At 51.5% G+C, this 23,221-nt stretch overlaps 1 protein-coding gene across 1 annotated transcript; it reads right to left on the reverse strand.

The window, feature by feature from the left end:
- Positions 1-6,197: 6,197 nt before the first annotated feature.
- On the reverse strand, positions 6,198-8,477 carry LOC100907251 (mothers against decapentaplegic homolog 9-like). Its single transcript, XM_029112629.1, has 4 exons — positions 8,329-8,477; positions 7,746-8,042; positions 6,656-7,622; positions 6,198-6,341 (listed from the first exon to the last, which is right to left on the reverse strand). Exons 1-4 carry the CDS (start codon positions 8,418-8,420, stop codon positions 6,198-6,200), a joined length of 1,500 nt encoding a protein of 499 aa, XP_028968462.1. The 5' UTR covers positions 8,421-8,477.
- Between the last annotated feature and the right edge of the window lie 14,744 nt (positions 8,478-23,221).

Consider the following 23,221-nt stretch of genomic DNA (forward strand, 5'->3'; position numbering starts at 1 on the left):
TTCACGCCCATGAGAGAATCCTGAACGTAATGGCGAGTTTGTTCGAGCCACGTCGAGTTCCCCTTCATCGAATTTGCTACGGGAGTGGAAAACCCTTCGCAGAGAATGGATCGGTGCGAGGAGAACAAAAGTTGGTCAGAGATACCAGGCGACTTCCCTCGACGATTTTCACGAGCGTAGATAATATTCGGCGCTGATCCGCTCGGATAATCGCAGAGCCTCGGATGATTTCGTACTCTAATTTTGTTGAGAACAATTCCGTGAGCATCAATACCGTCAGCAATCATTAATTCAAGATCCGAATAGGCAGCATCGACGAAAAATCCGACGCAGAAACCGAATTTTCCGTGATAGAATTACATTATTGGGCTTGCAACTGGAAAAAACAAAAACCTCGGGGCTCACAATTATGAAAAAAACTGGACCGGGATAAACATTCTCGAGAGCCCGCCCATCTGTACGGAGACCACCACCCTCAGGATCAGAAGCCCCCCCCTACCGGAATTCGATCGTTTCGTCAATGAAGACTTTGATTTTCTCACCTTATTCTCCTCCGCATAATCTCCAGTAGAAAAAAATGTGCGGGGTTCCCGCATGCAGGAGGATAGTCGGGTGCTCGATCTGTGACCCACTTATGTATTTACAAGACATTATATACCATCCATTCTCAGATCGGAATCGGGAGCTCTCCCATAGAGAACTTGCCACCGTTTCAACCGACATCTTCACGGAGAAATTGGGTCCACGGGAAAGTCATTGTGGTTGATCCAGACCCTGCTCCGGAGACGATGGGAAGCACTACGTAATCATGCGGACTCTGGAGGCGATCGGGCGTCACTGCGGCCTTCCCCGCTCTGATGCGATGGGAACATATCGGCTAGAAAGAGCATGGTATACCGTCGGATTGGCTTTGAGATAGGATATACATGGTGAGACTAATCTGATCCCATCATCACCGAATCTCCGCAAAGGGGGCATTCCACATAAGATTCTCTCTGCCTCTCTGTGTTTTTTTTTCGAGAGTCTTGAATGGGTGAGGTGAGCGAAATAGATTTCGGTGCGATTCTTGGCCGGGCGGCCAGCCACTCTTTCGACCTTGGGAAAACCCTGTGACGTCGGAAGAGCGACTCTCAATGCGCCGTAGCGTCACAACGTAAGAACTGCGTCGCATCTTACCAAGTGCGTCAGAAGAGTTATTGTCAGATCGGCAGATTGGATCGCACGAGCAGAGCTCCTCATTTGGGAATAATTAAGTGAAGTCAGCGTGCACGAGGCTTGCTCTAATTATTGCTGTCTCAAGCATCCTCCGCTGCCCTCATTTTTCATCTCATTCCAGAAGCTTATCGGACTCGGCACGCTCCGCTCTCTTGACCAGTTCCGGCAATCCGGAATACGTGCTTGCTTCTCAGCTGGGGGACGGCCGCCTCTAGCAATCGGGGAAGCTCTTTCTGTCTACTGGACGACGAGAAACTCTCCCGCGGCCCACAATCATCATCAACCCACACTGCAATGTGTACGAAAGAGGAGCACGATCTCTTTTCGGGAATCGTTCTCTTGCTCCGAAGGCGGGATCTGGCGGACCCAAGTGGAATGATCGATATTCATCCGATTCCTTCCGTCGACGGAAATCAGCCTCATCAGAAAGTCGGGCGGAAATTATTTCTCCACGATATTCGTAGATACCGAGATCCTGGACCGAGATTTCTACCAAATCGCAGCGGAGCTGCGGGCATCGATAACGCCCATCACAGATAAGTCCAAGTTCTGTTCGGGTGATCTGTGTAGAAATGCTTCTTTCGCTCATCAGGCGGTGAAGCTTTGGCGAATCGCCGAGAAATGAGGTGCGTAGCCCAGGTCGCGGAGACAACAAACGATGGAGGTTTCGGCGCGGATTCAGGTCGATAGTTCCCAAAACCCCGAAGGGGTTGATCACAAATCTCTGCTCAGCACACCGGTGAATGCTACACGGGAATCAAGCTCGAAAATCTCGAGCTCTTGAGCGCCGAGTGCTCGGAGAGTCGCGGTGCGGTTCATTTTATTTCGCACAGTGCGGTCCAGACTCCGGCCTCGAGCGAAAGAGCCTTCTACAGTGCACGCGTCTGTCTCCGTTCACAACTCACTACTATGTCGAGCTTCGTGTTTGAGTCTTCAGAGCGGTAGCCATGAACGTAGGCACAAGCAGGGCGAGAATATTCGAGGAACAATCGATACTCCCCCGTCATTGATAATTTGAGCTGATTCTATTGATTCTCGCTAATTTTTATCCACGTTCGCCGAAACCCAATTATGCTTCGGCACTGAGGCAAACGAGGAGTTCGCCTGCTCAGCCCCCGGAATACATATGATTTTTTTCCACGGATTCATCGCAGATCTCGCTCTTCTGAATTATTGACATGAAGCCGAGGGCTCTTCGCTCCGACCAGAAAAACGAACTCCGCCCCTGTTCCACTTCTCGATTTTGGCGAGGATTGTTCATCAGATTAGACGAACATCACCCACTATCGAGCGCAAGAGGATCTGATACGACAGAGAATTCGGCAGCTCGTTCTTGTTGCATTGTAGGTCTGATATCTGCGGGAAAAACCTGATTGATTACTCAGTCAGTGTAAGGGCTACTCATTTCGTGTACTCTCCGCGATACGACCGGCTTCCCAATCTGATTTCTGAGGCCCGGTCTTTCGTTGCCCATCTCGAAGGGGAACAGCACACGTGCGCGGACCGAATCAAGATATTCCTGTCGAAGAGGTGCGAACTTGCTAGCTTCGAAGAAAATGAAGAGCGCCAAGTCAAGTCCTGAAGTTGCTTCAAAACTGTCCGCTGAAGAGGCACGAACTCCGAAGACCCCATCCCCATCCTTGGCTATAGATGAAACGGATGGAAGAAACGAGCATGTCCATGGTGCGGTATGATTCTCAAAAGCCTACCCCGATAACATGGGTCTATTGCATTGAATTCAGAACCAGGATAGACCCGAGAGCCCAGGCATGTCTTCCCAACTATGGACGCATGTGATGGGGGTTGCGGAGAAGACAAACTCGGTCTTGATAAACCATGATGTAATGGCTGACAAATATTTATTCATGATTCATATTATGTATGTATATATAAGTGACGCATGTTCATCTTCTGGGCAACCGTTGAGTTTCATGTGGATCATCATCGATTCTCCGTCGACGTATTTGATTAAACTTTCTTCTCCAACAGAAAGCGACCGAATGGCGTGGCGGCACAAGGCATAGGCACAATGTTACTGATGCTCGTGCAGCTGGTAGAGCAATATATCGATAGACTATGTAGCAACACGAATCACTCCAGTCGCGCTTGCGCGTTTTCAGGTTTTGATTTCGCTGAGAAGCCGATACCTAGTCGATTTCGACACCGATTTTTCGCTCTCCCAATAGGATACTTGCGCATGGCGATCTGGCGTACAACTCCTATGCTTATTATCTCATCTCGTACAGCCCAGCGGTGACGATTTGGGAATCAAAGGCTTCATCGAATGAGCGATCAGCTTGGCGCATTCTTCACGAGCGAGCACATTAACATTTAGGCGAGGAGCAGAGCATCCTCCATTGCACCGACTGGTCACGATCCAGCTTCAAGCTCGGGCTCGGGTACCTAGTGAGGTTCCGGCATCAGAATATTTCGGACCGCCGCACCGTGATGTTTATTATTACCGGGCTGCTATATTCTAATCGACTCCTGTCTATCTTCAGTATCCATACTCATCAAGATCTCCTTATCAGACAATATTGTCTCCCTCTCGAGTACTCATCTAATGGGGCTGGTCTGTATTTCCTCGAAATAAACGTCGACAGTGTGTTCGTGTGTTTTTTTAATATAATGTGTGTTTATGATCGATCGGCGACAATAGTAACAAAATACTCTACCACCTTGGCTGATTGCAGATGACCGGGATACAAGCGACGAGAGGAAACCGTTGACGCTAAATTGACGAGTGGATGAGGTCTCTGCGTAGATATATGATGTTGAGCCAGACTCATTCTGTTTTTTGTTCACTCTATCACAGGGTTCTCTCAAGACTCAGTAACCACAACCAAAAGCTTTCAACATCCGCCCCAAACGCTCAGCCACCGACACACTCCGTAGCCGGAGCTTCTCGATTCACAATTTCGATCCGTACCTCACCATTCGCCGACACAATCCACCTCTGTTTCCTTCGATGAGAACAAAATATATTCTTGATCGATACTCCGCCAACGGTTCCTCCTGCATCAGCGCATAGTCGTATAGACGACAATGAAGACGGTCGGCATCCGGTCATCCGTTCGGTTTGGTTGTCAATTCATTCCGAGATAAATGAAGTCCTTATGCAGTTCAGCTCAATTGAGGAGAACAAATCATCTGTCGTAGTCGTTCTGTATGGCACATGAACAAAGGTACAAATGGGATAGTCATCGAGAAGTCGATTCTCTTCGTAATAGCTAAAACGCTTTGAGACGTGAACGAGCTACAACTTTTTGGGCAAAATTATCAATCGGAGAGGAACTAGACGAGAGTCTCCGTCTTCTCAATAACAGAATATACCAGAGTGGTCATCCGATCTCATGGAGCGACGAGGTTGACATCGACCGCTACGATCATCATATATCAGCGTAACAATGGCCAATGCATCCCGACGAACTCGAACCTATTAGAACGAGCATAATTCGCGCGTTCACTCTATTCTCCGTTCGTCTGTTTGATCAGCTCGACTCTCCCTTTTCGTGTGAGCTAAATGTCCTGCTCGTAGACTACCATTCAAGATATATTCACCCCCGGGGAGAGCGAGGGGGTGTTGTAAGGTTATGACTTAACATCGATCGAAAATGGGAAACGAATCACTCCACTCTCTTCTCTAAAATTCTCACTCCTCTCCAACTCACCCAATCGAGGGCGTCGTGTAAGGGAAAATATATCATAAAATATAACGAATGTATCAGTGAATATGTATAACTTAAATCAATCCAACTGATCCGATAAAACTGCACTTTGAATATGATCCATTATCTCTGAGGATCGTGTTTGGCGGCATGAAATCGCCTCAAATCGCCGCTGAAGCCTGCTCCGCGCCTGAGGCCGTTGATTTATGAAACTAGGAACATTGCACTTCGAATATTCTACCGGACTGCTATACCTTTAGACTCCGAATGAAAGGCCTCCGTCCAACGAGAGAGGGTTCCGATCATAGAGTCATGAGTCATGACGATCAAGAAATGCCATTGGGCGCTCAAGCCCAATCCTAGGGAGAATCGCGAGGAATCCAGCGGAGATATGTGACGCGATTTGGTGTTGCAATGCAAGCGGATCTTACTGGAAACGGATACCTCCGACGACCCTGAGACTGAACTCGGATTCACGGCGCCGATCGATCAACGAAAATCATCGGATCCAGCCTAATCAGGTGCTGCTGATCATGATTATGATTTCGGAGATAGTAATGGTCATGCGCTAATTTCCGTGCGGGGCTCGCAGCTTAGTGGGTCCTCCGAACACAATAGCTTCGAGGTGATTGCCGCTGTTGTCCGATAGAGCAATATTTTCTACAAGGTTTTGATCGATGAGGACGCGGGCGAACCAAAATCTAGAGCACGCGCTTCGATGGACCAACTGATATTTAAGGAGATTGCTGATGTTCGCCGGATGTGGAGATCATGAATAGGGCGAGAAAACCAGTGACCAGGACAAAACACGACGGATTTGAAACGGACGTACACGAACTTCTCCCGCGAATTCCCAGGACAGCAGCGGCAAACATAAGCGCGATAGCTGCATATGTCGAGGCTAGTCCTGGCAGAGCCGACAAGCAGCCCCCGACTTGAAGTCATCGATCATGTGCATGCATGTGTATATAATATGGAACAGACTCTTCCCGCGATGAGAGCTCTAGGCTTCTCCCGGTTTGGTTTTCTTGTTCATCAGCTTGCCTCTCTCTGCTCATGTAACTCACGTAAATACCGTCTCGGACTGACAAGAGTCTCTCTTAGACTGTATGCTTATGCGGATGGATAAATGTGTGTTTGGCGTCGAGGAAACGAATCCGCACACCAAAGACTTGCGGTATTCTCAGAACTCGGATGCAGGGGTCACCTTCGATTTCGATACTACATAGTATACACCGTGCGATCGGTTTGGGTTCGTCCGCGCGCGAGTAGATCCCTTAACAGTACCCTTTTTGATACTCAATGCTATCGCTTCTATGATACAGATGTTATGACTCCACGCGGAGTACCCATCTGAGTGAGTACACGATCTAACCATTGCAGCGGTCCCGAAAGGTGGATTTCGATCCAGCATGGTGTCGACGTCACATCCTGGCGGTGATATTCGGCGCCCCATCCCTGCAGGCAGAAATGTAGAAGTTAGGTACGGACGCACTCAATGATGTGGAGCGAGTATTGAGCTCAAAACTGTTGGGTGTCGGAGTAATGACGTATCCGAGTGAAGGCGAAGGAGTCGAGCATTCCCATTGCGAGAGAATTTTCCTACTGTTCGAAAATTGGAGAGAATCATCTTCGATCCCGCTGGGGGCGGTTCATTCCCACGTAGCACCACGCCGGTGCTCCGCTCCGAACGGAGAAAATAAGTCCATCGTTGAGGGAAGCGAGGAGGAAGCTCGCGAATGAGCGTGATACCAGAAAGCTGCCAAACTCACCTTGACGAATGACATCCGAATGGTGCACATCTTCGTCAGCTCGTAGACCGCTTCGAATCCGTGGTTTACGGCCTGAGTCAGAAGTTGGGCGAATTCATGATTGTTGAATATTTTCAGAGAGCAATTCGGCGGAATTTTGCAGACGGTCGTCGGATGGAAGTCGTGAGCATGATTGCAATTTCTCGATTGCACAAAAATCGCTGAATCTGAGAGACATTCAGCGTACACTTCGCCTCCCACATAGTAGAGACGCACACCCTTGCCAATGTGCCGGCGAGTGTTCTCAACCGTTGAGTTCCGATTGACATTTGACAGCAGACCCAAACAGAAACGAGGCGAATTTTCCGAAGGATCAGTGAAGCCGTCGATGACTATATTGTGGTTTTGGGCTCTGAAAACTTCACCCACCCTCGAGTTCAACTCGTAGTAGGCTATCGTACACCAGTATTGAGGCTCCTGGTAGTCGACGGCATGCATCTCTGCTGGAGCAGGCTGGCTCGGTACGGAAATGTCCATCTGCTGCGGACTGTTCGAGTTGTGGTCTTGACTGTTGTTGTTGCTGCTGCTGCTGCTGTTATTGTTGGTGTTGAGATTGAGACTACTGCTGTTGCTGCTATTATTGTTGTTGTTCGAATTATTGTTATTTTGATGGTCGGTTTCCGAAAAAGGGGCTCTCGGAGAATATGCCGGCGGGGGCGTCTCAGCGATCCCCATCGAATGCGGTGAAGATGGAGGCAGCGACGAGGGAGACAGGGTATTAGGCGAGGGTATGGTCTGGTTATGAGGCGATTGTTGGATGAATCCTTGAGGTGTGAATGCTACATTGTGTGGCATTGTGGGTTCTGGCACGGGCCGGAAGGGAACCGGGGGCGGCACGGGCGGCATTCCAACCGGTCCGTTGTGGCCAGGTGGGTATTCGGAGTACCGGGGGACCAGAACCGGTGGTAGCACTGGTGATTCAACCCGTCTGAAACGATGCGCGTCACACGATAAGTGTTGGAAATCCCCTTGCCGGCTCCTCGTGGGGAGCGACCAGATGCCGAAGGGAGAGCTTTGAGCCAGCAATTTATTCTCAGAATCCGATACCAACCTATAGTGATAAGGGTTGATGCAGACATCCTTCTGCTTGGCACTGAACGGGAATTGACAGAGCTCGATCGGTTTGAGCTCATGGTGAGACTGTAAATCAGGCCACCTCCAAACCCGACAATAGATTACATGAGGCAAGCCCTTGCGATGCGAAACTTGCAAACGTCCATCCAAAGACCTCGGTATGGTGACGCATTTTGAAGGCTGACCCGGACAAGACAAGGCTTTTTCCAAGTCTTCGATTGCACCTTTCCGTTTTTTGAGCTTCTTGACCAACGAGTCCACAGCCTTTTCAGCCCTGCAGGAAAAAATCACCCTTTCATTCCGATTCTCGACGAGCGAGTCGAAGATTGGGAGGGAATTCAGGATGGTCGCGATTTTGACGAAAACGAGAGCATGCGAAGCAATGCTTCGGCCGTATCCTTGATCTACGGTCGCTTATCTCGATGACGACAGATTGTAGTTCTATATTAGGTATACGATCCCGTCGAGCATAATAAGCTCTGGACTCGATTGCCCTGAGCGCAAGACAGGTTCTTCTGATTCGGAATCGTATCGAGTATGCGATCGATTCGAATGCTTACCATTTCTCCTCCTCGTCTCCCTGCTTCCATCCTAGCAGCTTCTTGACAGCGGGTGACGTAAAACTGAAGAGGGAATTTATGGCAGAGCTCATCGAACTCCCCGAATTCGTATCGCAGTCCAGCTTCTCGAAGTATGGGGACGGGGACCGTCCATACTGAAAGGGAAACGTACTCAAATTATAGCAGCTGATTGATCGAATCTAGAGAATGATTGCGCCCGATGAATTATACGGTCTTGAACGTCATCCGATGACCGTCTTCATGGCTGGCCGCGTGACTTCTGCGGAAGCCTCCATCATTCCTGATCTCGAGACCCCAGACGACGATGATCGAAATCGAGAACCCATGGACGCCGCCGATAAGTCGTTGGAAGTTCCGATTACCGACTTCCGTGGTCAGATGAGCCAGACAATCGCCTGAATACGAGCTGGAAACCCTCCCGGAAGAGTCTCCCGTCCGCCTCTCGTTGTCTCCAACAGCGGATACGGAGGGATTGGCGTTCGCTATTCACGTGTTGAACAACTCCCCCGGTCGCTCTCCCGGAGCTCATTGGAAAAATTAGCCTATAATCATGAGCGTCGTCGTCGACGATGCCACCGCCGTCGTATCGACTATTATTATCAACGCAAAAACACGGAACGACACATGCTAAGAGAGTCGAGTGGCGGCCTTTCTTCAGGCTTGCAGTACGAACAAGCTCAAATGGCCACCGAAAACTCGCGGTAAATTATTTCCATCGGGCGGAATACACCATTATACGGACTGCTAATCGTCGCCAGAATCAACACCTCGGGCACTTGGCCATCAAGGATTTCACTGCGGATCGACAAACGATCCCTCTCGTGTTGGTCCAGCAGAAGCATTCGAGAATGCCCTCCGGCAGCGAAAAACGATCGCCCTCGTCGTGTATCCGAGACAATTCACGTCATTCACTGGTGCCGGCTACGAATCCATTCTACGCAACCGACCGACAATGAATGATAGTCGTGATCGTCGTAACGATGACAACCACTATCTAGCTCGTGTTCCGCTGATTTCGCGTTTCTAGTAGAAACCTTGGGAGAGCAGGAAAATTCCAAGCGGCCCGGCAGACGAACGGAAAGATGAGCGAGCGAGCTTCGACCGACCGGAGGTTGGCAGTCTATGGAGCGAATGCTATTCCCTCGCCGAGTAGCTCATGATGGAGTTCCTACCTGGGAGTCGATATGAGTTGCTCCGTTGACCGAGGACTCTTTCGGCGCTGCTGCGTCAGAAGGACTCCACATGTTTACCAGGCGGCAGCCGCGACGAGGTGCACTTATTAACTCGGAGCGATGAAAACGCGCGCCTCTATCGGCGCTCGTCGATTACCACTGAGAGGTTTTGGGTATGGACGATTCCTTCTGAGTCATGCGTCGGCACAAGCAGCGGCGACAATAGCAGCAGTAGCGGCGGCGGCACGATTTTCCACTACAGTTCCACCGAGCACAGTGAGAGCACTCGTCGCTCGGAAGTGGTAGAACTAGTCGACGACGTCGTCGGGTTGTTGTTGCTGTCGTTGTCGGATCGGCTCTTGTTTATGTGTCGTTCCCGGTTCCGCTGCCGCCACGATCCGCCAATCGTCGAGAGCTCCCTCAGGGTAGAGTGCAGGCTCGCTCGCTCGCTCTGGTGACGGTAACGGCTTCTGCTATCTGACGTGATTCGTTCAATTTTCGCTCTCAGCCCACTACGACGACAACGACGGCGGCGGCGGCAGCAGCAGCAGCAAAAACAGAAACAGCAATAACGGGACTAGAAGCAGCGACGGCGCAGAGAGGGGCCACTCGGATTGAGAATTCCGTGGCCGCGGTTCACTCTTCGTCGAGACGTCACCAGCTTACCGAAATTTCGGCGATCGAGTTCAAACTGACAGCAGTCTACAGGCACCGCTCAACAGACGGACGAAGCGACAGACGGAGCGAGCTCCGCTCAATCAAACGCAGGGGAATATTGTCCTTCGCTCCGCGCGGATGAGCTCCCGCTCGCGGTGAGCGTCGCCGTAACCGATTTAGAGTTCCGTCGCGGCTGATCGTCGTTTACAGTTGCTAATTGTGCAACTGTCGGAGAATGGAGGGAGTAGCGACGTCAACAACGACGACAGTGGCGGCGATCGTAGCAGCAACAGCAGCGGCAGCAGCAGCGGTGTACAATGAACCAGCGCAAAAACCGAAACCACTGGCTCTAACCCCTTATGCCTGCCTCACAGCCGCCCTCATTCTCCTCCTTTTGCGTTGGTTGCTTACTTGCGCCACACGGACCGATGCTTTTACTCGGACTCAGTCAATCCCGAGACCCGTCAGGCAGCTCGCTGGCTGGCCGTGCGGCCGAATATCCGCCCACCCTTGGCTGGCTACCCTCTCCTTCTTTTCCCCATCGGGAGCCTCCTCGGTTGCCTGCCTCCCTGTATCCTGCTTCCCTCCCTCCCGCGCTCGCTCCTTCCCTCGATAGGGATCTCTACGGACCTCGTCGATGCCTCTGCCCTCACCCTATCCGTCGGAGGTCCTACGCGTCAGGATCAATCTGGCTCTCCTCGAGTCCTCTTCTGCCGCCGCGCTGCCATTACGAGAAACTACGGACGAGGACCCCAAGCAGACCTTTTCGTATCGAGCCATTATTGATTTTTGGGAGCGCAGCATTTGATGCCGATCCCTCTACCTACGTCATCCCGCGCCCCGCCCCCAGAGATTATATCGTTGAAACGAGATCTTACCGGGCTATTAGTTGAGGAGTCCAGCGTTCCGGTTACGAGTTGCCGCGTTCCTCTGAAGGCTCTCGCTCGCGACTGCTCGCAACTCCTGTTGCGGCAGCTGCTGACGACGTTTACTGTCGCCCGGGTCGGGGGCGGTGGTGCTCGTGCTGGTGCGGTGAGGTCGTCCCGCGCCGCGCGAGTGTAGTTCGAGGTGTCCGAAGTGCAACAACTGAACCACGATCTAAACCAGCGCGATTGGCAATCGCGTCTTATTGTACTGTTCAAGTGACGGTGGTGACGATGGCTGTTCACGGGCTCGCCAATTTCGTGAACACGACACTTTGAGCTCGACGCTCGGGCCGTTGTTGTAGATTATCCGGTTTATTTTCTGGAATCCGCGGGAAGACTTTCCTGATCGACGAAGATCACTGATTCCGAAACCCGGTCCGTAGGTTCGCGCACTCGAATGGAGAAACTCGTTGCCGTGATGATCTCACACGTATCTCTCAAGAGTTTTTTTCAAGATCGGTATCGGTGGTGCAGTGATTCAGTCAAAGAATGGCGGCGGCCGCTGCTGTGAATCGTGAATCACTGGGAGCTTCGAGACTTGTGTTCATTTGAGCGATTCTTCGAACTCGCTCGCCTCACTCAACCCGAGCTCACAAAACGCTTCAGAGCACCGATCTCCGTCGTCCTAGAGCGCGCATCGAATATTGATGTTGCTGATCGTTGTGATCGCGAGGTTGTTTCCGGTGTCGACGATATTCTGTTCGCTCCTCCGAACGCTGTCCCGGAGTCGCACAATTTTACAAATCACACCGTATATTCGTTCTGCATTCCCGAACTCTCATTTTCGAGCACAAAACCACTGTGCAGATATTCTTCGAAGATAAGTCCGTGGCAAGAATGACCCCGACGACGAAACATCAAACGATCATTCTCCTCTACTATCTGCAATGATAGCGACTGTTCCCAACAGTATCTGTAGCAGGCAGGACCGACTCGGGGCTCCTGATTCACGACGATAGTACTTCAAAAGATTAATGTCGCAAGCTTCGTTCAAAACGCGAAAAACTCGAACTCACGACGACAAAAACGGAACAAGAAAACGAACAAAAACAGCACTTTTCAGCCGAGCAGCGGCAGCGGCAACGAATAATTTAACAGTCGGAAAACATATACAACAGTAGACATGAAATATTCGGTTTGTACGCCTGCACGCTTTGTACGGCGAACTTTTGTACGCTTGTACGTATGCTGAGGATAGCGTACAATTGTACGTATGTTGAGTCTATGGGAGGTGCGTACAAGAAAAACGCGGCGTAAAATTCCACAAAAAGGGAAGCTCACCATGGGGGAGGGTACACGATGGGACTAATGATCTTTGCTGAATATTTGACAGTGATCGGGCGGTCCCTCCCACAATTTTTCGTGTCGGATCACACGGGATTACGCGGTATCACGAAATCACGAAGCATCCCCTGGTGTAATGGAGAAGGGAGGCATAGTGCCACTAAGTTCCACATAGCATCACACCGAGATCAGACGGGATAACGATGAGATCGCCCAGGATAACGGAGAGAAAGACGAATCACGACGAATTCGAACGGGATAACGATGAGATCGCCCGGGATAACGGGGAGAAACACGGAATCACGATGAATTCCCACGGGATAACGATGAGATATCCCGGGATAAGGGGGAGAAACACGGAATCACGATGAATTCGAACGGGATAAGGATGAGATCGCCCGGGCTAACGGGGAGAAACACGGAATCGCGCCAGTCAGAAAGCGATTCTCAATGAAGGAGCCGCGAGGAACAGCAAGGGCAATGGATTCCCCATGGGCTTGCTAGAATCGGAGAGGCCTACAGTTATCATCAGACCACAAGTGAATCCATTCTCGACTGTGCCGGATGATCCGGATGATGATCCAAGACACGAGTTTTCCCCCCGCCTCCTGTGTCGGCCCTGGAGATTGGGTTGACTCTGCGTAGAGGTTGCGACAAAGTTATTTCGATTTGAAGTTGTGTAACAAGGGAGCAACATCCGAGTGGAAAAATGTTTCGGCGCCCTTGATGGGCCGCTCAGCCTTCGATAAGGGGAGTGAAATCTTCGTCGAGCCGGTCCAGCTCAATGTGAGCTATGAATAATCACTTTTGGATGCCGGAGGGCGCCGTCGATGCATGAGGTCGCAGCGAGCGGATTGGAGGCTGTCTTGAACTCATCGACGATCGTCGACCTCTGTGATCTTTTCCGCTGTTGACTATACGAATAGTCCAAAGTAATTTTGTTCTCCGATCATCGAAATCGACTATTCTTGTAATCGATTTCCTTCTCATCGAAATCGCTGCTTCTATAATACTTGGGGAGTCCTACGAAAAATTTGAATGAGACAATAGTGGTACCGTGGGGTCCTACCCGCCTGGGATCCGCGTATCTGCATCGTTAGGGTAGAGAAGTATGTGTGATAGAAACCCGCATAGGTCTGGCGGAACTCCGAAAGCAAGCCTCGCTCAAAGGGATTTCTATCGGCACTTCCCTCCCATTTCTGGACTCATGCACGTCGGGAACGCGGCTTCTGATTCCAATAAAGATTGAGGAGCGCACGTAGAGCGCGGATTTCCCTGGCAGCCGGAGCAGTGTGGTGATGCTGGCGTGCGCAAATATCTCAAAGCTCCGGCACGCCCGCAGGCTGGATTCCGGGGCATACGGTGAAGATTCCGAACATTGGCAGAAGTGCTCCCGTTTCGGTGTGGACTCAAAGATAGCGATACAACCGAATCCCCCCATTGAACCTTTTCGTGAAAGAGATCTTGATAAGGCACGCTCAGCTTCCGAACAGCCATTAAGCACGCTTGGAAGATCAGGTGGATGCTTGTGCTTGACCTCTCCGTACACGCGAGGTGGAATCGCCATTGAGATGTCCAGGACACGAAGTTCTGACTGAGGTAGCCGGTGATGCTCTCAAGGCTCTGCGATCCCGCTCATTCAGGACTCAAACGTGTCGACAGCGCGCAATGCTTCTGCGCAGCACGCGGTTGATGCTGCGACGGTAGGGAAGATGCCATGCGGAGCCGAAGGTGCATAGGCACCGCCCAATAGATGCCAAACTATTAGGGTTCAATACTTCAGGAGTTCCCTCGAATTAGCGCTCCCAGCGATCTTTTTGTGTCAAAGTTTCGGTCGTACTGGATATGCGGAGTCGACCGACGGGTGGTCGAGTGCTTAGCGCGTTTGTCACTACTCGTGCAAACGTGCGTTTCACTTCGTGAAATGCCGCAACGACGCCGCTCGCGCGGGAGGCGGTGTGCGTTCGATCCCTGCTGCCGGATAAATATTCCTTACGGAAACGCAGGTACCCGGCCTTGATCCCCCTGGGTACATTTGCTCTATGGATCCGTCCTCGGAAGCAATGTGAATAACAGTACCCGGGAAGTTAAACCTTGGCTGTGTGGTTCAGCCCGAAAAAGTAGGGTCGGACGGTTACTCATATCTATCATATCACCTGAAGACTGAGTTCTTGATGCCGATCGTTTGGCTCAGGAGGATCCCTCATTCGAATATCGGTATTCACAATGGGTTGGAGACAGCGTCTTCGATCTATTGTACTTCAAGACAAATGAGAGGGGCATTTTCGAGTTTCCGACTCACTCGAGAGCAATTCTGATGCTACAATGGATTCGTTCCTCTATCACAGGTGCAGATGATCAGGCAGCGCACATTCAGGCGGTGGAGAAGAATATCGCGAAGAATAACGATCGAGATCCTTCAGTAGAAAGGCGTGTCGCCGAGATCGCGGACCGCGCCCAACTGCCAATACCCCAGGCATCACTTGAACTGAGAGATCCATCCGCGGACGGCGGGAATGCTTTCGAAATTCGATCGCGCGCTCCCGCATCCAACAGGGAGGAACAGGCTGTGCGACGCGGTGGGGTCAACGACAGCAAGGTCCATGAGTCGAAGATCGCGTCGCAGAACGAAGGAGAGCCCGAGACGAAGGAGAAACGCCCGGATCTCCAAGAAAAAAACTCTAACAGACTTCAAGAAACGCATCGTGGGTCGGGAGCCATCCGAGATTACGCAAGGAGAACCGGTTGAAACGCCCTGTCGTATCCCCGTCGAAGCTGAGGCTCCTGTCCGAGTGTCTGGGATAGGGAACGCTATCGCAACAACTGATGAGGAGCTTGCTAATGAGGACGATGTGAATTCCGAGGTCGGAGAGGATGGTGACACTTTTGAGGGCTGGGACAACGGTGTCGAAGAGGTGGAGCTTCCGGACACCACCGAGACGGATGCGGACGAGAGCGAATTCTTCGTTCCTCCTGCCCGAGTAATTATTCAGATAACGCAGGAAGAATCGCAATCGCCCCTCGAGCACATCCTTGCCGGCAACTTCGACATGGCGATGAAAAAGCTCAACCAGGAGGTTGGAATGGTGAACTTCTCCCCGCTCCTGAGGCAGCTTGCGACCAAGTTTCCTGGCGCTCACACAGAGCTCGGAAGCTCCCATTCGACAAGCTTTACCTTCAGTCAGCCATCGTACAAAGAGAACAAATCTCTGCCAGCTATTGGCTGCACATTGGCGGACCTAAGAGGAATGATGCGTCAGGCATACGAGCTCACAACTGCCGGTGACTTCCACGGAGCAATCGACGCTTTTCGCTCTATTTTATTAAGCCTTCCGCTGATGGTTCTCGAGAACGGAAACGATCATGCCGCAGCCGGACATATGCGCCTTGAATGTGTGGAGAACATCATCTGCTTATCGATGGAAGTGGAGCGTAGGAAGATTCTCAAGGAAGCCCCTGACAACCTGAGGAGAGTGTGCGAGCTGGCTCCCTACACCACTCACTGCGGAGTGCTACCGATACGCACGTTATTGTCCCTGAAAATCGCTGTTTTCCTGTTTTTCAAATGCAAGAATTTCAAAACGGCCGCAATATTCGGCCGGCTCTATCTTGAACTCGAACCAGACCCTCAGTCTGCGAGCAAGGTCCGCGAGATGCTCATGGTATGCAAGGAAACTCCGAGGGACGCTTTTCCTATAACTTATGCCGCGCACTGACCCTTCCAAATCTGCGCATCTACCTATACAGTGGTACACAGGTAGGTATGTGATCATCAGCAACTCGTACAGACGGCAGTTTGTCATGGTCTACTCGAATTTATAAGGCCCACGCTTTCTTTCGAATTCCAGGTACCAACCTATAGCGAGGTGCCCCCTTTGTCGAGCGGTCTATCAGCCTCGATTCAAAGGCACCGTTTGTTCGGTGTGTTGTGTGGCTGAGATCGGTAAGGAGACTTCGATGAGACGACTGTCGCTGTTGTTTCAGTAAGCCTGATAATCCAGTCGAATCGTTCACTGCTCGAAGGTGAATGACAGAATTTAGTCGAAGAAATTGGAATTGTCGCCGAGAGAGGATCGGGCGGCCAATGGGGAACTCGGCCTGACGCGTCGCACATGTCCTCATCGGATCCCGCCCGGATCTCATCGGATCCTGCATCGGGCCTGCATGGTCAACGCCGGTGACCGAGAACGCCGTTGCCGTATCAATCCGAAAGTCCGGAAATGGAGGCCCCGGCTCCATAGCTGCCTTGACTCGGAATTCCATGCAAATCTTGCAGTCCCTGAGGACGCTTCTCACCGCTCTACGCGCCGAGAGGATGTAGTATTCTTTCCTCAAAAACTTGAGCGTAGTTGAGATTCCGCCGTCGTGGAATGACTTTTTCTCGTGGGCGAATCGTATCAGAAGCCTCACTGCATTACTCTCTCTCGGTAGAGGCACTGGATACTTTTCGCCGTAAGAGAGCTCCTTCTCGTTCTCGAGACTTTCGGATTGATACGGCACCGGCGTTCTCGGTCACCGGCGCTGACCATGCAGGCCCGATCGCTTTTGAGGGCAAGCCTTCACAGCTCTTAGTTCAAGGAATTGGAGAAATTGGATAAAATGAGAAATTTAATGACACAGACTCTCGGTTTCGGAATAAACTCGTCGACAACGGTTTCGGTTTTCATTCTGAAGCGATATGTGTAAGAGCTCAGCGGCATACACTGTTAATATTCTGCGATGGCAGACCCAGAAGATCACGGGGTCTCCCCGAAAGCCCAGATTCAGAGAATGGTGGGATGCGAACATGATACATTCTTCGCCAAAGCTCACTTTTTGAACGACTCTGGAAAAAGTGCCAGTGGCCGTGGCGCGACCTGGGTCGATGATCTCACAGTCTGTTGGCTTTGCGTCGAAGACCGATTTCAGCGAAGCAGCTCCCGACCTCTAAGGCACGAGCTTCTCTCCGGGGCCCGACAGATCGAGAAATATCTATGTACGATCGAGGTTCGCTTGGGTTGAAAATAAATTGCATTCTTGAAGCATCAGGCTCCGCAAACGTGACGGATACGCCATGGGAACGTGAGAATTGCGTGACTAGGGTACAACGTACAACTTATAGAAGACCCCCCCAACAGGGAGGGGGAGTCTCAGTGTCTGAGCTGGAGGGGGCTCGAGCGTCACAATCATGACATGAGTTAGTGCTTTCGGGGAAGCGGGCAACGATAAATTTATTCAAAGTGCCAATGTGCGTCAAGGAGCATCGATCGGAATCGACGGTTCCTTCGTTGAACGTAATTCCTCCTTGTGTAATAATGCGTGTAATGTTATACATATTTATTTTCCATGTACATATGTTCACTTTTGAGAGTTGAAAGATGACTGATTCTCACGTACTTGGGATCTGGCTCGAGTCCGACAACTTCGTTAACAGTTTTTGAAAGAGTCAGTGTGAAAGAAAAACATCTCAAAACTAATTCAGTCCATTCTACATATATGCACTCGCTGCTTCAGCGGCCGCGGCAGCAGCTGCGGATTCAAGTGCTTGCCCAATTACCGGTTGATAATAAACAATCAGGTGTTTCTGACCACGGCTGAATCTGAGCTTGCGAAAGTAGCTGACGACAGCGGTTTCGCGATGAAAATGCCCGCGTTATCCCCAGGAAAATGTGGATGTCTTGTTGTCGCTACTATAGCTGTTGATACTCCTCCTCGGGTATGATTGAAGCAGTAGCGTTGTAAGGCGGTGGCGGGGGGCGGACCGCCCCGGGCGGCACTCCCTACGGAGCGTTTAGGAGCGGCATTTCGAGGTTTTGCATCCAAAAAAACGGAGTGTTTTCGCGGGAAAAATATCTGGCGGGGGGCGGCATTATCGTCGAGCACGGTGAAAAAACGGAAAATTTCGAATCACCGCCCCGGGCGGCACTCCGGCTCGCTACGCCACTGGATTGAAGCGACGGCTCCCTGTGGCGAAACCTGTACCTCTTCGACGACGATGTCTGAATGGACCGGTAGGAAGTCCTGATCGATTATTAGCATAGGAATCAGTGACGGCTCCCGGCTCAACAGCGAGCTGCCGCGGCCGCATCTATGACGTTTCTTACAATACAACGATGCTGGAGAGTATGGGAGGACGAAATTGGAACGCCTGAGCAGCCTAGAATCGCGAATTAGGACGATCCATGATTTGGAGGCGGGGGTGGGGTACTCCCGGCGAAGGCTAGAAGAAAGGACCTTGTATTAGATCAGCATTGCGTCCGTTATGCTTGGATGGACTCAAAAACTCATTAGTGACAGATCGGCATGAGCCTGACTTACCGCGATGGAGGAGGGGGACCAACGCGATGGACCCTATCACGGCCAGCACGCAGACCGTGCATTCAATCATACAGATCTGGAATGGAGGAAAAAAGAATAATACGGTGACCCCTTCCGGAAAGATTCAAGGGCATCCTATCGCTGCCGCAAAAACTTCTTTCGGAGTGATTCTGTAGATGTTGCTAATAGATATGTACACGTGAGTTCTATTTTCCTGCCAGCTATTTCTCACCGCTCTATATGTCCGTCATTTCTGGACCATACTCCCGACCGCTACACTTGACCGGCGCATCTCATGGCAACTCGATATACATGCCGTGTTTCCCCGAATATGAGCCAGGGCTTATATTCGTCAACTTTAGGGTTTATCTCAACCTATGAAATAAATCGGAATGACAACAAAAATCCGAATTCGACAAATTACCACGATGATCGTCAATCGTATACGACAATCTCATCCTCTTCTGTCACGTCTTGTTCTTAATCTAAGTTTGGAGCCTGAAGAACCCCCCCAAGGCTCTGACTTTCGATCGCAGAGCGAACCCTTGGGCCGAGACGCTCGTGTTTCCCGATGTTACTGTCCTCAAAGGCATGACTCTTATCGAAATAGCCTGCGCGGAGAGCATTCGCGATACACTCATTCGAAATCTTTCCCCAAGATTTCCTGACCCATGAGACAAATTCACTCAGAGGGGGTTTCACGAAATTTCCCCGCATGTTCCTCTGCAGACGGTTCTCGATGAAATCGTTGACGTTCGAGCGCAGATAATCTTTGAATGGTTTATTTATGGCCAAGTCCAGCGTCTGAAGATACCATACCATACCACCAGATAGCCCGTCATGCCAGCGGGAATCATGATCTGATCAACGCCTCTACTCGCGAGAAATTTCTTCATGTCTCGGGAAAATTATATGGTACTTATCGCTATTCCTGAGGTGGAATACCTACAATTTGGACTCGCAGACCGAAGGGCTCACTTTCGGGGTGGGGCTGGCTCACTTTTGGGGTAGGGCTTATTCCAGCGATGGGCCCGAAAATTCGTGTGGGGCTTATTTTCGGGGCAGGACTTATATTCGGGGAAACACGGCAGACTCATTGGCTAGGCCCGCTTGGAGGTCAACGCCTCCTTCTGATTTCGACGCCTAAACTCGAATAACCGCCGCTCTGGAAACGAAAGAACCCTATTATTCCTTCAGAGGACCGTGCGAGGCTTGCGGGAGCGTAAGTGAACTCTCGGAAGGGGTCCGTCTCGTCCGGTCGTGGAAACATTGAGAACTCACCGGCGAGCTATACTTCTTCAAGCGGCGTCCCACGGTTTCCCGTCGCTCCACCGGACCTACCCAAACGAAAAATTCAATCACACAGTTTGAGAATTAATTAGTCGCGAATATTTTGACATTATACCCGGCTTTATACAGTCATGTATTCAATGGCCGGCGCCGTGAATCGGAACTCACGTTCGCTCACAAAGTTTTTGGCGTAGTACACGCGGTCCCCCCATCCGGCCGGAGGCGGCCTGAAGCTTCCGTCTATGAAATCGATCACGACCTCTTCCTTCGGAGCTTCTCGTTGGTCATCGAGGTACACGAGGCCCGTCGCTCCAGGGAAGGCTTGAATAATTCTATGCTCCGGCAATGACTCGTCGTCATTTGCGGGGACCTTGCGCACAATCGAGGTTTCATTCCACGCTACTCGGACGAAATTTTGCGCCCTGGCAGATCTGTGTTCCAGTTCCATTTCCGACGAGAAGATGTGAAATCTTCCGAAATACTGATGATTCGCAACGCTTTTTCGGCGCTTGCGGAGCCAACAAAGTCGGACGTTCTCCGCTGTGCCTCCGTGAGTATATCTTCACACGCTGTTGGTCATCGTCTGCTAAAGCAGACGATGTCATGAGACATGAGAGGCATGGAGCCTCCGCCGCTTCAGCTGCTGCGGGAGGCGCGATATTTCTAATGCCGGCGCAGGTGAGATAAGCCTTTGTCGACCATATTCCAGAAGCCCTTGGAGAGCTGTCCGCGAAGACTGCAGCGGATGAGGCTCACGTTGCAGAGGTACGACCTAGTGGTCGAGTACATCGCGGGTACGAGAAACATCGTCGCGGACGCCCTGAGCCGGGCTCCGAGAGCTACAATGTCGGACCCGACCGACCGGGAGACAGTCATGCGGCTCGAGTACGAGAGCACAAGAACCGCGGACGCAAGCCGGGTTTCAGACGCGCTACTTCGACGTATTGCCGCGTCCGACGATTCGGATCCTGGGAGCCGGATGTTGCGAGACGCAATTGTCAACAGGGAATGGCACAGGCATCCGACTCTCGACCCGTTCAGATCGATTCGAGACAATCTCTTTGTCGAGGATGGTCTCATTTTCTACGAGCAGGCCTGCTTTATACCGCCACCCTTAAGACGGGAGATGCTTCGCCGGTGCCATCGAGCGCACCTCGCTGGGGATGCGATGCTCCGACGGGCGAGAGGGACCATATTCTGGCCCGGCCTCAGTGAGGATATCCGGGTCCTGGTGGATGCCTGTCAGGCCTGCCAAGTCTACAGACCGAAGCAAAGACACGAGCCCTGGATCACGGGCGAGATTCCCCGACACCCGTTCGAGATCGTGCATCGAGATCTCATGGAGTGGAACGGACAGTGGTACTTGGTTACCGTCGACGGTTATAGCGATTTTTTCGACATTTCGCGGCTCGGCCAATCGACCACAACAACAAAAGTCGTGGAAATCTGCAAACGAAACTTCGCACTCTTCGGCCGGCCGGCTCAGTTAAGAACGAACAGCGACCCCCGGTATCTGAGTTCAGAGTTCCAGAAGTTCTGCCGAGAATGCGAAATCCAGCACGCAACTAGCGCACCCCATCACCACGCATCTAACGGGAAGGCTGAATCGGCCGTGGAGGTCGCCAAGCGGCTACTCAAGAAGTGCGAGGCGACGGGCGAAGACCTACAACTGGCTCCTCTCGAGTGGCGAAAGACGCCGGACAGAGCCGGCCAGACGCCCGCAGAAAAACTTATGTCAAGAAGAGCTCACACCATGCTGCCGTCGAGAGGCAGGGACCTGAAGCCGAAACTCGTTGGCGGCGTCGGAGCAAACATAGCCAAGAAGAGATCGCTACAAAAACGACAGCACGACAAAGGGAGTCAACCACTCGCCACGTTGGCAGCCGGGGACTCCGTGAGGTTGGAACCTGTGGGTCACCAGAAGGCGTGGCTCAAGGGTGCTGTCGTGAAAAAAAGCGGTCGCCGCCGTTTTCTGGTCGAAACGGAAAATGGAGGGGTTGTCGAACGCAACCGACGATTCCTCAAACTCGTACCATCGACGGTGGTGGCTAAAGGAAAAAATTCAGAGACACCCCGGACCCTATCGAGAGGGAGCAAGCTGGACCAGTGTGGGACGGTCCCCGGGGTCCTCTGCTTAGTTCCATGACGAGCATCGAGAGCCGCGAATCAACCGAGACGAGGACAGCGACGAATGTCCTCAATCTTCGGAACAGAACAATACTTCGACCCGCAAAGCTATCGCCACATTGAGAACACTGAAACTCTCCTCTCCCTTCAGAAGGAGAATCAACGATTCCAAGGAGCACCAACAGCGATTCCAGTACCTTGTCCACTGGGAGCGGCCGACGAACATCTCTCTATCTGGTACGAGAATGACGGCGGCAGTTGGTTCCGCGGAGTCCCCGATACCTGCGTTCAGCTCGGCAGTAAGATAACCAGGAACCTGTATAGAGGCGTTCCCAATAATCATATCATTGTATATTTAAATGACCATCATCATAGATGACGTCTCATGTGATCCGCGTCCAAATAAGCTCGATAGAAAAACGGAGCTCTCAAAGAAAAGAAAAGAAAAGAGGGCATGTTGGGAGCCCGCGCGTTACTTTGAATAATCGCGTCTGCGCGGTACGATAATAAACATGACACCGTCAGGCGCCAGTCTGCGGCCAGTCATCTTCCTAACAGTCACGCTGTCCTCAATATCTTGGCATACAACAATCCCAGCCCCGCCTCCAAATCATGGATCGTCCTAATCGGGCGGTTCTAACGGGAAAAGCACAAATGAATATTTTTTTTGTTTGAAAAAAAAGTATCCAACTCGAAATCCGATTTTCTTTCTATCATGCCCGGAATCTCTCCTCATTCTCGAATTTCCGACGCGCTGATGTAGCCCATATTTCCTATTAGAGCAGGAACGAAAACGGGTTCGCAGAACTGATTCCGCGTGTAGCCTAGGGTGGGGAGTGAATGCGCATCTTTGAGCCTGGAGTCCGGAGTTCGGCATCTTTGAGAAGCAGTGCATGTCTCTGCCCCTGTTTGGGAGGATTTCCTTCCGTAGACGACAGGGATTGAACCACTCTGCGTCCCGCTAGGGCCGCGTCGTTACATGGAGCGAGTGCGAACTTTCACGTTGTGGCTTCTCGGGTTGAACTTCAATCCATTGAGAATCCCTCCCCTCGAGAAGAGACCGATTCCGCTACCCGACGGTACTTCATGAGAGCCAAAAATTTGAAAAGCATTCCGCTA

The sequence above is a fragment of the Galendromus occidentalis genome, unplaced genomic scaffold (genome assembly GCF_000255335.2).
Source record: "Galendromus occidentalis unplaced genomic scaffold, Mocc_1.1 scf7180000077522, whole genome shotgun sequence".
In the NCBI taxonomy this organism is placed as follows: domain Eukaryota; kingdom Metazoa; phylum Arthropoda; class Arachnida; order Mesostigmata; family Phytoseiidae; genus Galendromus; species Galendromus occidentalis.

Bases quoted from the DNA above. Each gene is read 5' to 3' on its own strand.
- LOC100907251 (XM_029112629.1), bottom strand. From the start codon at position 8,420: ATGAGCTCTGCCATAAATTCCCTCTTCAGTTTTACGTCACCCGCTGTC. The intron at 7,623-7,745 runs GTTGGTATCGGA...GCATCGTTTCAG, and splicing joins ATCAACCCTTATCACTATAG to ACGGGTTGAATCACCAGTGC. The intron at 6,342-6,655 runs GTGAGTTTGGCA...TTCTGCCTGCAG, and splicing joins TTCGGATGTCATTCGTCAAG to GGATGGGGCGCCGAATATCA.